The 14690-nt window shown below is 43.2% G+C and overlaps 1 protein-coding gene across 3 annotated transcripts in view; it reads left to right on the top strand.

Annotated features, from left to right (window-relative positions):
* The window catches only part of FGF12 (fibroblast growth factor 12), a 585069-nt gene that overhangs the window by 317280 nt on the left and 253099 nt on the right, over window positions 1-14690 (top strand). The window contains exon 1 of one of the 3 annotated variants that reach the window (XM_526425.8): window positions 4547-6346. The exons of the other annotated variants lie outside the window; for them this stretch is intronic. Within the exon in view, the coding sequence (XP_526425.1) occupies window positions 6148-6346 (199 nt within the window). The 5' untranslated portion in view covers window positions 4547-6147. Of the gene's footprint in view, window positions 1-4546; window positions 6347-14690 lie in introns of those variants that run through there. 3 annotated transcript variants of the gene reach the window in all.

Below are 14690 nucleotides of genomic sequence, written 5' to 3'. Positions count from 1 at the left end.
GTGACCTTGGTTAAACAACTTAACCTCTCTGTCCTGGTTTCTTCATTTATAAAATGGCGATATGACAGAACTTACCTCATAGAGTTGTTGTAAGGATTCAATGTGTCAATAATTGTAATGCACTTATAAGTGTGTAGGGCACTTCTCATTGGCTCACATTAATTATATCTATGTTTCTTATCAAAATACCTATTCTCCAAAACATTGAAAATTTCCCTTTTTGGGCAATGAGGATACCACCCTTCATCTATGTCATAAAGAGGAATTAAATCTATTCTCTTTTCTGTTTTGGAAGATGATCAAAACCAGATGGACATATAACATGTAGTAATTCAGTTGTCGAATTGTTGAATAAAGCACCATGAATAAATTTGCTATATAAAGGAATTTACAAATTATTAGAAAGTAGTTGTTTATATCGCTTTTGTCAGCCTACTGTAACTGACAATATGTCAGAAAAAAGCAAGTGGAAATACAGCTACTTTATATAATAAAATTCATGGAGAAAAGGTCTTCTTCCATTTGCTGTGGCAGAGCCCAGTGAGCTCATATTCACCCGACTTTGAGTCAGGGGCCTGATCTCAGAGCAAGATGATGTATGAGCAGAGCTAGACTTCTTTGTGTTCTCAAGACAAGGACACTGACAATATTCCACTAATGAAAATTCTGTTTGCCATGACAATGTCAAGGTTAATCATTCATTTCAAGTAAATTTTCAGCCTTCATTAAATACATTCCAAGAGTGAATGATGATGTGTATGAATCAAAAGGTGTGTTTTCCTGTTTTAGGAAATCTGTATTTTATGGCAGGGACTTAATTTAAATGGAGATTTTAATAACAGCATGGTCATTCTCATACTTTACGTTATTATCACATCTTCTTTGAGTCTTTCAAGAGCCTAGTTAGTTAGGTACTGCTAGTATTATTATGTATCTATTTTGCAGATGTAGTTTAGAGAGGTTGAATAACGTGTCCAACAGCATACAGCTAGTGGGCGATTAAAACAAGAGCCAAGAAAGTTCATAATGTCATGAACTGGAAGCTTGTTGAGGGCAGAGAGAATGTGGAAGTGTATGGAATTTCACGGTAACTGACAGAGCCCTGGATGTAATCTGTGGACAATGCAATGTTTAAAATGAATGTGTAAACTAGCCCTAATAGTAGATTTGGAAGTTGAAAGACTTGGCCTATGAATAAGCAAAAGATCAAAAAGCCTCTGTTTTTCCTTTTAAAATGTGGAGATAATTAAGACTGCTCATGTTTTTATTTGTTTGACTAGAGCCCAAAAACATAGACTATATATATATAACTAAATATAACTACATAATTATCATTTTGATGTGCATTTGACAATTTTCTTCAAAGTAATTAAAACTTCTTCCACTCATAATGTCTTCAGAATAGGAATAAGAAATTCTTAAGTTGTTCAAAGAAAGCATAAAAATCAAAGTATTGGTATCCCTGGGACATAACCCTTTAAATACCTGGTTGTTAGTTTAACCTAAATCATCAGTAGGTTGGCTTAATTTCATTCCTGATCCCAAAATGCAAAGATATTGGAAATGTACGAGTAACTGTGGAGAAAGACTTATGAGGTTTAGTGGCCCAGGTAGGAAACCTACGAATTTCTATATATAAAATTAACTGATTTAAGCATTGCTTCTGAGCTCAATATCCATATATTTAGGTCTTAGCTAACTTCTTAAATTTCTTTATACTCACCTCTTCTCACTGGGGAAATGGAGTAAATGATGCTGATGATGACTTAAAAAGCCAAAAAGCACCTGACAATAGCTGCAGGAGTGCGAGGAAAAAAGTAGTCTTTGTTGTCCGATTGAATCCAAAACACTACCTTCTTTTAATAGAGATCTAAACACAGAAAGAATGTTGCTCCCAGAAAGCTGACATTGTTTTTCTTCTGTTCTTTAAATGCCTAACTTGATGTTGTCAGGTTAAGACAGAGAGGAGAACTTCAAACAGCATCGGCTACCTGCCTTTTCATCTTTCCTCATAACTTCCTTCTCTCCTGTGCCTCTGTATTCGTTACCTTCTGCACCAGCACACCCTGATATCTCATAAACCCACAGAAAAAAATCAGCAACACAAAGACTAAAGAATACACATCCTCTTTCCAGGCCTTTTATAGGGGGCGCGGGGTGGCGGTGCACAGGACTGCAGTTCTGGAGAAATGTACTATATTTTACTTTTGTCTTCTAGTATTATTTATGTTGCAAACATACATTAAACTCTGAAACTTTGACACCTGGAGAAATTGTGAAGAATTCAGATTCCCAGGCTCTACCCATACAGACTTCCACTTCGTGTTTTGAGAGACCGTCAGGAATCAGCATGTTAACAAGCATTTCAGGTGAATCTCATGCATTTTCTTTGGGAAAAAAAACCAGCCATATTTTATTCATTCATTTGGCATTTTCCAGTTTTCAGAATGCTTACACATGCACATTCAGTTCTGCGAGGTAGATGAGAATGATTATCCCCATTTTGAGAATATAAAAGAGACTCCAAATTTAGCAATAATTTCCTCAAGTCCTCATTATACACCCCCTCTTGCCTATTTCTCTGGCTACTCCCCTTAGCTGACCTTTGTCTGTGTGGGTGTTTAATAGCAAGGACAGGGAGCCCCCAAAGCCCACTGTACTATCTGTGTCTGCCTTGCTCAAGAATGAGACAAGTCTTCTGGTAGCCAAGGAAGGAAAATAATTTAATTTGTGGAATGTGAACATTTTCCTAATTGATAGAATTACCAGTTGATGTTAAGTAATGCCCCTCACCCCATCCAGATGCACATATGGAAATGCATTCAGCCTTGCTTTTGGACCTGAGGTGTGTGTGTGCGTGTGTCTTTTTCACGTGTCTTGTTCTGTATTGCTAGAATTCCAAGGATGTATCCACTGTCTTCATTCAGCCACATTGAACTGCTGCAGGGGATGTGTGCTTCCCAAATGACAGCTGGGATTCTCCCTTTCCTCAGGATGTCTTGCCTATTGAATCCTCCTCCCAGCTGTTTGTCCCATGAGCCTCTATCTGCCAGCCTCTGCTTTGCCCAGCTGGCAGCCTGGAAGGTCCAGGCCCCCGGGCATTGTAGGGTGTTAGACTCCTGCTTGATCTGAACAACGTCACAGATCTCAATCCTTCTTATTGCCCAAGTGAATCTTGGCTAGGCCCATAGGTTTGTGCTCATATCTAGAAAGCTCCTGGGGTCCCTCTGGGTCCCACATCCATTTTCAGTAGCTTCAGGGCCTGCATTTTCCTTGCCTTCTATTAGGATGTTGCCAACATACACCTGTCTGTGCTTGGAAATCATACATTTAATCCTTTCGCACTATCCTAGATGCTTCGTGAAGTGTCTGAAGGAGAGAGATTAGGGATATATGAAGAGAAATTGTAAGTAGAAACCAATAGCCGCTCCCAGACTTTAGCATGAATGGAAGGTGATTAATGCTTCATGCTGCATTTTAACTTGGAGAACTCCTCTGCCCAGTGTCTCCAACATCAGATGTCGTCACATTCACGTCTGGAGACCTGATTGCATTCCACAGCTTGTTGTTGACTGTCCTTGTCCACATCACTCCCTCACCGCACCTGGAGTCATCCTCTGTGCAGGCTGCTTATTTGGGCTCTCTTTTTAGGGACTGAGCCTGCTTTGCAGCTTTCCAGACAGAACCAAGAAATCTGGGTTCCAAGAAGAAGGGAAACACTTTTTCCTGTTCCAAAATGAGCCATAGGTGGGGCCCACGATAAGGTCCAAGAGGTCATTTTTACTTTCTCCAGTGTTCACTTTCTTCCTAACTAAACAGAGAATTCTACGTGCTCAAGCTTATTGGAGAGAGTGCGGACTGCATTTTCTCAGCTCCCCCATCCCTCACCTCTTCTTTGCGCACCTAGGGTCCTTTAACTCCCACTGTGGTTGTGTTTCTCTTGTGGGAGGGACCGGACGGAGCAGACCCAAGCTGCAGTTCGCTCGCTCTGCCTCTGAGAATTTCTCATCCAAACCTCAATCACGTAGGATTGCGTAGAGAGGAGAAAAGGGGAGAGACAGAAGACACAGAGAGGAGGGAGAGGGGTGGCGGGAGGGAGGGAGGAAAGAAGGGAGTCTGGAAGCGGAGGGCTCCAGGAAAGGGAACCTGACTAGAGCGCGCTGTGCTTCCCAGCGCTCCAGGAGCCCGGCCCCCAGCTCGGCCCCACCTGGGCGCTCTTTCGCTCTTCCTTGGGTCGGCGGGCCGTGCGGGAGGAACTCTGGCTGCCGCCGGCTCTGCGTCCCACCTGCCATCTCGGTGGCTCTCGCCCGGGCCCCGAGTTTCCTGCGGAGCTAGCACTCCAGCTGAGCCAGCCGGAGGGGCGGCGGCGGCGGCGGCGGCTCCGCGCGCCCAGAGCCTCAGCCCATGAATGGGACTCCACCCTGAGCGCCCCCTCCCGGGCCTGGGGAGGCGGCGGCGCGGCGGCGGGGGGCGCCCCGCAAGCCCGCGGCTCTGAGCGGCCACCCGCGCAGCAAGTTGGGCGAGTTGGCAGCCGCCTGCACCTGCCTCCTGGCCCCGGCCCCTGATTCCGCCTCCGGCCCCAAGCGCCCGGGTTGCGCCCTCGGCTGCCTCGCGAGGTAGCCCCAGGAGGCCTAGGGGCCCCGCCTGCGCCCCCGGCGCCAGACCATGGTGGGCAGCTCCGGCCAGGAGCCGCAGCCGCCGCGAGCCAACATCGCCTGCAGCCAGCCCCCGCCCCACCCGAGCGGACGCGCGGGTATTCGCAGCGCGCGGGTCACTTCCTTCCTCGGCCGGGATGGGCGGCGCGGGACTGAGTGATCGGCCTTGCGTCCGGCGGGTAATCCCCATCTGATCTGCTGCCTGTGAGCTGCTGACTGCCGGGGCGCGCGAGCCTAGGGGGCACGGGCAGCAGCGCGGCGATGACCTGATCCCGAGCCCGCCAGGGCGCCCCTTCCTTCCCTCCCTTCCCTCGCTCCCTCTGAGCCTGTGCGGAGACCAGCTCGGTGCGGCGGCCCCGGGTGGACCATGGCGGGGAGCTCCAGTTAAAGGCGTGTGGGCGCCGAGCTGGAGCGGACACCTTCGGCATCGCTGCCTTTTGAGGGGGCTTATTTAAACTACTGAGTCATTCCAGATTTAGGATTCCCTAAATAATCACCAACTGTGCCCGTCTCGTGCCGGAAAGCAAGCGGAAAGAGAAAGAGCGCCCACTCTTGGGACCCCGCAGATCGCCTCTCGCTGGTTTCTCCCCGAGGGGTGCTTGGCCCTCGAGGATCTCCCTCCCTCCCTCGCGCCCTCCCCCCTCCCTCGCCTCCCGCTCTCTTTGCAGTGCTGCTGGCCAGGAGTCGCTCTCACCGCAGCTGGAAACAGCTGCCCCCGCCCCGCGCCCCTACCCAGACTCCGGGTAACCGCTCCCACTTCGCGCCTCTCGGAATTCCAGAACTCGGGTGGCCGGCCCCTGGAAAGCCGCAGCCGGCGCGATGCATTCTGTAGACCTCACCCTGCCGGGACGGACCTCCTAGTCTTCAGAACCGCGGGCCGCAGGGAGTTAAATTGCTGCCTTCCTCTCCTTCTCTCGTGCGGTTGGTGGCTTGTTTTCTAAAGGAACGTTTTATTCACTTTTTAGTATTTTCTACCGGGGGCGCGCTACCCGCCTGGGTCCAGACTCTGCTTTGTAAACGGGTTTTCTATGTATGTATGTGTAGGTATACTTTGGACACCTTACAACGCTTGCGCCTCTCCAACAGAGGCACGTCTTGTTATTTTGGGCATCGTTCTTCCCCTTCCACTTGGTACCCCGAACGCAGTGTGACTAAACTCCCCACTGCCCCTTGGACGCCGATCGCCTTGGGGTGCAAGTTTGGGGTGCAAACGTCTACTTCGCAAGAGGGCCTGGGACCGCCCCGCCCCGCCCCCCGGCCGCCAGAGGTTGGGGAAGTTTACATCTGGATTTTCACACATTTTGTCGCCACTGCCCAGACTTTGACTAACCTTGTGAGCGCCGGGTTTTCGATACTGCAGCCTCCTCAAATTTTAGCACTGCCTCCCCGCGACTGCCCTTTCCCTGGCCGCCCAGGTCCTGCCCTCGCCCCGGCGGAGCGCAAGCCGGAGGGCGCAGTAGAGGCTGGGGCCTGGGGCCCTCGCTGAGCAGCTATGGCTGCGGCGATAGCCAGCTCCTTGATCCGGCAGAAGCGGCAGGCGAGGGAGTCCAACAGCGACCGAGTGTCGGCCTCCAAGCGCCGCTCCAGCCCCAGCAAAGACGGGCGCTCCCTGTGCGAGAGGCACGTCCTCGGGGTGTTCAGCAAAGTGCGCTTCTGCAGCGGCCGCAAGAGGCCGGTGAGGCGGAGACCAGGTCAGTAGAAGCCCGGAGAGTGGGCTCCCCAGAGGGGACACCCTCTCTCTCCCTCCTCAAAGCACCTCGGGACCCCCGTGGAAGGGAACCAGGATTCCTCTTTGACATTCTGACCCCTCTTCTCTCATTTCCAGACTTCTCTCTTTCAACCACTCTGTCAGTGAATAGCTTCTTGCCCCATATTCAGCAAAAACACTCTACTTTGATCAATCCAGGGTTTGACTAGGAGAAGAATTACATGTATAGATGCACTTATTCCAAAAGAGCCTGTAGAGTCCTTGAGGGGAGTGACCACTTCATTCATTCATTTATTCATTCATCTGTTCTCTCTCTCTCCCGCTCTCCCATCCATCCATCCATGCATCTATCCGTCCATGCATCCATCCGTCTGTAGAGTACAGTACTTACGCTGCCCACTGAGGACCTAAAGATTAATACAGCCCTTCCCTTATCCCTCATAGTCCATGATAGACACCTAGTAGACACCAGATGAACTTAAATTTATTATTTTTCCAACTCTTCCTCCAGCAACACTTGGCATTGCATCTTTCAGACGCCCTTGTCAATTTCTCACCTCTTCATTTTTCCCTCATGCTCTTTCACTTCCTTTACACAGTCTTCATTTTCCTATTATTTTCTTCCAACCCCTCTCATGGTTTCCAAGGACTCTGCTCATTAACGTTTCTGTCCTATTACCATACTTAGCACACTCACACTTTTGAGACATTGAGGGAACAAGACAGTATACACAGTTTGGCCTCAAGGAGTGTAAAGAAAACTTCAGCTTGATCAGAGATTTTCATGGCGTGGGCTTTCTGAAGCTAATTCTCTTCTGCAGCCCCGGCCGCAGATGATTGATTGCTTTTGGATATGTCTCTACTTGCAAAGGGAAATTGGATACCCGAAGTTTTGACATGATGATTTCCAGGTCAAGCCAGGCCAGTGTTCCCAGCTTGAGAGAACGGAAGCAGAATTGCGGAGAGATCTGTGCTTCCATCAGAATGTTGGTTTTCTGGGTTGTGGCTGCAGAGCCATTTGCATTCTGCAGATACTCTACCCCTATTGTGGACAACTGGAAGGAAATACTGTCTAGAAAGGGAGCCTGCCCTGTAATCTGTTGGCTAGTTTGTCTCTTTGCAACTCTGACTGTGGTGTGCTGTTGGTTTCCAGCAATGAAGTACATTGTTGGGTCCATTGGATGAAGGGCGACACTTGGGAAGTCTGGACAAGTCGGGCTCAGAATTAGCTCAGAAATTTGGGGTTAAGCCTTGTGAAGAAGCGACCCTGTTTCATTTTCCGTTGGGTTTTCATGACATTGTCCACTCCATACTAGGCTCATTTTCTTATTTTGTGATGATGATAAAGTAGTAAATTTCAGGAGTATACAAAAATAATTATGATCCCAAGACAGGAGCTATTAGTCTCTATTATTTTATGTCCAATTAGCATAGCATGTTCATTTTATAAAGTGAAGATTTATGCAATAGTTTGAATTACCTCTACAAAGTAACTCACCTAGTGGAAAATAAAATAACCTGTTCTGTTTGGAGGGATAATTTGGAGGCCTTCTTTTCTTAGGGCTTATGTGGTCTACAGAGGACTTCAAGGTTCTGAACTCAATGTGACTTTTATATCTCAATCTCTGAAGTACGTGCTTGCACTCTAGTTGGGAAAATTATATGACGTTTTTGAGTTGATCCTAGTCAGCCTCTTCTAAAAAACAAGATAATAAGAATGATAGGTGGATATATGTGAACGGGTAACATAAACTGATCCTGATCTCTGGAGTTGACTTGGAGATGATCAATGGGTTACTTTTGCATGGCTTCATTTTGCATGGGAAGGAAGGACTGTATTTGCTGCTTCCTGTGGGCTCTTCCTTAGCATCTCATTAGAAAACAGAGATTTGAGGCAATTTCTGAGTTTATTGTTTTCTTCAGTGTTCATTTAATTTGCCTCCCTTTTTCTTCTACACAGTGTTCATCTTATCAGAGAGGATCCTGACTGGTGACTTCCTTTAGCTAAAGTGTCAAAATAACAATCTGGCAGAGAGATGGCAGGACCTATTAAGACATTCCCAGTGCAAAGGCAACCTGCGTGTATTTGTATACCATTTCAGTTTGTTCTGAAGCTTAGCTTAGAAGAATGGGCGTGTGGTGTGTGTAAAAACATTTTGGGAAGATGATAGTGTGCTATTATCTTCACTAACAAAGCCAAATAATTAATCTGTTGATTTGCTGTCAGCAGCCATGATTCACATAGCATGGAATAAGTCTATTTATAGGGAGATAGCACCTTCCACATATCAGTTCCAGAGAAGAATCTTTAGTTGGATTGGGAGGAAGTTGCTAAACACCAAAAAGAAAAATGATTCGAATCTGTTTTATAATCACTTTGATGTTGTATTCACTTAATATTTGACTGATTCTTGAAACCACTAGCCTTCCTAAGCCATATCATTGTGAACTAACAAAGTAACTCACAAATGGTAAAGTGGTGAAGTGGAATAATTTGTCCTGATAAAGAATTTCCACTCTGAATTTCTGTCACTGAGACACATGTTCCATTGACCAGACTTTCTAGGGGAGTGAGGCTTAGGAAGTGAATCTAAGGCAAGTGTTTGATGGGAAAGGCCACGGTTGTATTTCTGATTTCGGGGCTGACACATTGAGTATCTCTCCTTCTCTTTTTTCTTAGCTAACCAAGTTCTGATATGTGTAGTATTGAAGCTGTATAAATACAGTGGGGATCCTGAAATTATCATGGCAAAGGGCTCAGATTTAAAATGACAGTAACACAGAATGAAAACATGGGAAATGACTAGGTATGGCCTCACATCACACAGTTTCAGGGCCAGGGTACACATTGGATCCTTTTTGTGCAGCAAAATCTCTGTCTTTATAGATGAGAAATCCTGGAGCCATTGCAAGTTTGTAATTTATCTAAGGTTACACAACTAGGTTTTGTCAAAATTGAGACTAGAACTAGATTCAGTTGACTTTTTTTCCTACCTTCTTTGCAACACAGCAGAAAGTAACATCAACTAGTGTAAAGAACTGGACGTCTTCTGTCAAAGTTTTAACCATTGGTATTATTATTATCATTGTGATCATTATTTTATAATTAGAACAGAGACAGGGTAGAGTAGAAGAGGTAACTTGTAGAAGAAGGCATAGGCTAAGGAGGCCATTGGACTTCAGCAATGACCACCGTCTAGCATTATTGAAGACCTATGGGCAGCTAGGGTTAATGGGCCCCTTAGACACTGTGTGGACTGTAGATCTTTGAAAATGAAATATTGGAGACCCTGAACTGGAAAGTTGGATGAGGTCATTGAACCATGAAAAAGCCTTTAGAACATTTCCGTTTGTGCACTTTCTAATGAGAAAAGAGTGCACTTATAGTCATTATTTGAGTCATTATTTATGTGTGAAAAGGCTGTATTAGTCAGGCACACTAGAATATTTGCCTAAATGTTGATGCCACTTAATTTGTTCTATCTAGACTATTAGTACATCCGTATGAATTACACGCTTATTCATGTCCAACCTTTAGCTTTATTTTGAGTAGAAACAATAGTACAAATGATTGACTACAAAATGATGTATGTTTTGACTCGGAAGTTATTACAGACAAAGGGTAACACTCATAATCAAGGAGGGAAAGGTGTTTGTAGAATCTCTGAATGTCTGAGTGGCCACGAACCTTGGAGGTCATCAATATTACTCTTTCATTTTTCAAATGAGACCCTCTCTGGAAAGAGCAAAGCTATTGATTAAGCCTAAATCTAGGTATTTTAAGTGATGTGGGTGTTTTTATTATATTTCTATATAACTTAGTTTCTTACCTCAAACCAGAACATGAAAAGAATAATCAATCAGGAAAAATCTATCTTAAAACCTAAAGATCTTCAGAATTTTTTTACAATTTAAAGATTTGATTTCATACGCCGATCCCTTTAAAAAGTAATGGAGTAGAATTACACTACATGGTAAAATAAATCAAAGTAGTAATTGTAATTTACCCGATTTTGTTGATTTTCATTTACCTTATCTTTCTGAGTCCCTGTTTCTGCTGTTATAAAAATTATGGTTATTCAAAATATTTCAATATTCTTTTACATTGTTTCGGTAGATGCACAGTGTTTAACAGTATACTCATTCAGCATTTTTATTATAAAACGTATCCTTTTGCATAGAGGAAGAAAATATCATAGGAAATAGAAACTTCAAGAAGAAAGTTGACAGTAAAGGTGAAATAATGTTCAATCATGTGATTTATGGAATATGAGTTAGATTTTTATAAATTGAAATAGTTTTGGCCAATATATGGGTCAAGAATAGATTTATATGACAGGTGATATTTTACATTTATAGGAAGTACTTTGATTACATTTTCTCTTTTAAAAGTATGACTCATATCTGAGCTACAAAGTCAGCCTAATTAAATGATATTTGGCTTGATTTTTGTTAAAAAAAAAAAACAGTAAGACCCCTAACTTTTTAGAAACCCACCTTAGGGTTTAAACTGATGTTTTGAACATGTTTTTAAAATTCTGTTCTCTCTACAGCAGTGCATTCTCAACAACAAATTATGTTTCCATTGTAGGAACATTTTAAAATAGCAGTTATTGTGATCTCTTGATTTCTTTCATCCCACAGAGATCTCATCAAGACGTAACTCGAGATTAAGTCTTTAAAGTTTTAATGAATTTGTTTTTCTTGAACAGAAGTAGAAAAGCAATTTATAGGAAGTGAGGCAGTCTCTGCATTTGAGGAAGCAATAGGAATATTTTGGAAGATCTTTAGAAATGTAAGCTTTGTCTCATAAAATTGTATTTTAAAAAGTCCTGGGCTTACTCATATGGAAACACATTGCTTTTATTCTTGGTGAGAGAATAAATTTGCTCTGGAAATTTTGTAGATTTGCTTTGGAAATATGTTAATAGTGATCAATTTTTTCTTGTCTCTTCTTTGAATGCATGATCATCATGTATATTTGCTTTTGACGTATAGAATTATTATAGATTGTATGATGATTCCACAAAACAGCCTTGTTAGACATAGGGGACACGCTTGATATGCTATGTTTTCAATTTTATCTTCTGGCTTACTCATGGAATTACAGAACTTTTCCTATTTTCTAAAGAAAGGTACACCACATCTAAAGGGCTGTGATTCCAAGACTACCTCCTAAGCATCTGTGAGTGGGAGAAGGCTTAGATGCAAAATGCCTATAAATTAATCATCTATAATAATAAATTTTAATAATAATAACTTGACTTCAGGATTTATAGAATTTCTTTATAATTTTTGCTTCTTTTACTTTTTATAGCAGTCTACTGAGATAGCCCCATCTTAGAAAAAAGAAAACTAAGCCTCAAGTGGCAATGAGACTTGTTCAGATTCATGGAATCAGAAGATGACTAAGTTTCACATGGCCCCCAGTTCCACACTGCAGATAATCTGCTTTTATCTCCCACCACACTGAGGGTTAGGAAGCTGGGAAACTATTGTTGGAGGGAATCTGATGAAAAGTTCAAGAAATGTGGAACGTGATTACATGGTTTGTTTTGCTGTGTGTGTGGTCTAGAGCCCCCAGAGTGGAGGAGAGAAGTGGAAAGCTGATGGAGATCTTCAGGGCAGGACTGAAGAAGCAGTCCCATGACTATGTTGTTATGTGCTGGGCTTAGGCTCCTGGCTCGGATGTTCCTGCCTGAATGCCGGGAGCCTTGATGATATCAAGGGGTGCCACATGGGATACCTAAGGACCCACTGGGAGACTTGGGCCCAGAGGGCCAGACTCTCTTAACCATAAACATAAACGATTGCTTCAGATGTTTTGGAGAGTAAAGAGGTTAACACCAAGTTAAAGAGAGCTCTGTAAGATTTAATCTTTTTGTTTGTTTGTTTAACTTAAGTGATAGCATAGCAGAATGATTAAGTACCTGGACTTCGGAGTGGGATGTGAATTCAAATTATGGTCTTATTATTTGTAAGAACATTAGGCAAGTTTCTTAATATCTTTGCACCTCAGTTTGCTGATTTGTAAAATGAAGATATTACCTCTAGCTTTTGGTCAAGAAATGCCTCTTTGAGGAAGAATCATTTAAGCTGAGCTCCAAAAGATGAAACAGGCAGACAGGAATGGAAGAACATTCAAGGCAGAAGAGAACAACTTGCATGAAGATTGATATAAGAGGGAGCTCGGTGCTTCTGAAGAAATTGAAATATAGCTGGAGCAATGAGAACAAGGGGAGAGGGGTACAGATGATGTTGGAAAGCTTGGCAAGAACCGCAGGGCCTTGAGAAGCCTAAGATGAATTTTATATTTTAATCTAGGGTCCAAAGAAAGATCAGCAGTACGGGGTGATATCATGTGACTTGTATTTTTAATTGGGCCCTTTGCCTTTGGAGAAGAGAATGGATAGCAACGGAGCCAGAGTAGAAGCAAAGGAACAGTAAGGAGGCTAGGGCATCAGTCTGGACCAGCAGTTCTCAAAGTACAGTACAGGACAGAGGCCCTAGAAGGTTCCTGAAAATCTTTTAGTGGATCCAGAAGGTCAAAATGATTTTCATAAAAAATATTTCCTAATACCACTAGTTATTTGCCATTTTCACTCATTCTGTCACAAGTGTCCAGTGGAATTTTCCAGAGACTGTGTGATATATCCACAATCATCTGTAAAAGGTACTAAAAGTTTCCTCCCTTTTCAACCACGTTTCTTTGTGAGGCCAGGTTATCCTTATGTACTTCATGCACAATAAGATATCAAAAGTGATTGAATGCAGAAGCAGACTTGAGAACAAGCTGACTTCTATTAAGCTAGACATTAAAAAGATTTACAAACAATTTATAAACTAGTCTTTTCATTAATTCCTTTTTGTTTGTTTTGGAAAATAAAGATAAGTTTTATTAACTCATGCTCTTTATGTTAACACAGTGGGGCTTATTATTGTTTTAATAAACAAATAATTATTTGAAAAATTTCATTGTAACTTCTAAATACAGCGAATATTGAGAGATATAAACTACATAAGCACAAAGCTCTTCGGGGTACTCAGTAATTTCTAGGAGTGTAAAGGATCCTGAAAACAAAAAGTTTGAGAACCACTGGTCTAGGCTATAGATGATGTTGAAATGAAGTTGATGGCCATGGATATAAAAAGAGTGGGTAAAGGTAGAATGAGCAGAACCTCATGAGAGGTAGACTATGAGTGGAGAGTCGAAGGTGCCTGGATAATCCCTGGCTGAACTATTCCATAGTGAATTGCATGTTTGTGGAGATGGAGGAATGCTGGGGAAGGAGCAGGGTTGATAGAGGTCAAATAATGTAATTGCCCAACTACAAAACACTATAGAATGTGAAGGTGGGGACGGGGTGCGGTGGTTCACACCCATAATCCCAGCATTTTGGAAGGCTGAGGCAGGTGGATCACAAGGTCAGGAGTTCGAGACCAGCCTGCCCAACATGGTGAAACCCCATCTCTATTAAAAATACAAAAATTAGCTCAGTGTGGTGGTGGGTGCCTGTAATCCCAGCTACTTAGGAGGCTGAGGCAGGAGAATCATTTGAACCCGGGAGGCGGAAGTTGCAATGAGCCAAGATCTTGTCATTGCACTCCAGCCCGGGCCACATGGCGAGACTCAGTCTCAAAAAAAAAAAAAAAAAGAAAAGAATGTGAAGGTGGAAGATTGGGTTTTATTTATTGTTTAATAGTTTTACAATACCCATATATATAAGGCTGTTTACTTTAGTCTTGAACTCTCAAGAAACACTCATTGGCCTTCGAATCGTCAAGTGATTTTACAAACACAAATTTCATAAAGTTCTATTTTTCTGCCTATTGTTAGTTATTTGATTCGTTTGTAGTATTTATAGGCCTCCCAGACTCCATGCTTGTAACCACACTTATGTTAATGCCTCATAATTGAAACTTGGACTGATGGTTTTGCATTTGAAGATTCACCAACCATGGATGGAAATATTCAAGAAGAAAACCATAGTGCAACCATGCTATGCAAATACTATGCCATTTTATGTAAAGGACTTGAGGATCCTCTGGTTGGGTATCCTGAGGGTGGCGGTCTCGTAACCACCACTCCTCACCCTGAACATAGGGAGGGATGACTGTACTCTATACAGTCTTTTCTTCGTTACTTTTCAGGAGTCAGTAGAGAGGGCCCTAAGGCCTAAGACCAAACTTGGTTCCCTAGAAGTAAAGAATGACATGGGTCAAATAGGATCTGTATGCTGAATCACAAAATGTTAGCACTTAGAGCTTATATAAGCCACTGGTTCTCAGCCCTAGCTGCAAAATGAAATCACCTGGAAGTTTTTAAA

This window comes from Pan troglodytes, chromosome 2, assembly GCF_028858775.2.
Source record: "Pan troglodytes isolate AG18354 chromosome 2, NHGRI_mPanTro3-v2.0_pri, whole genome shotgun sequence".
NCBI lineage: Eukaryota > Metazoa > Chordata > Mammalia > Primates > Hominidae > Pan > Pan troglodytes.
The sequence above is the reverse complement of the archived record's forward strand: the minus strand, read 5'-3'. Positions and strand labels throughout refer to the sequence as shown.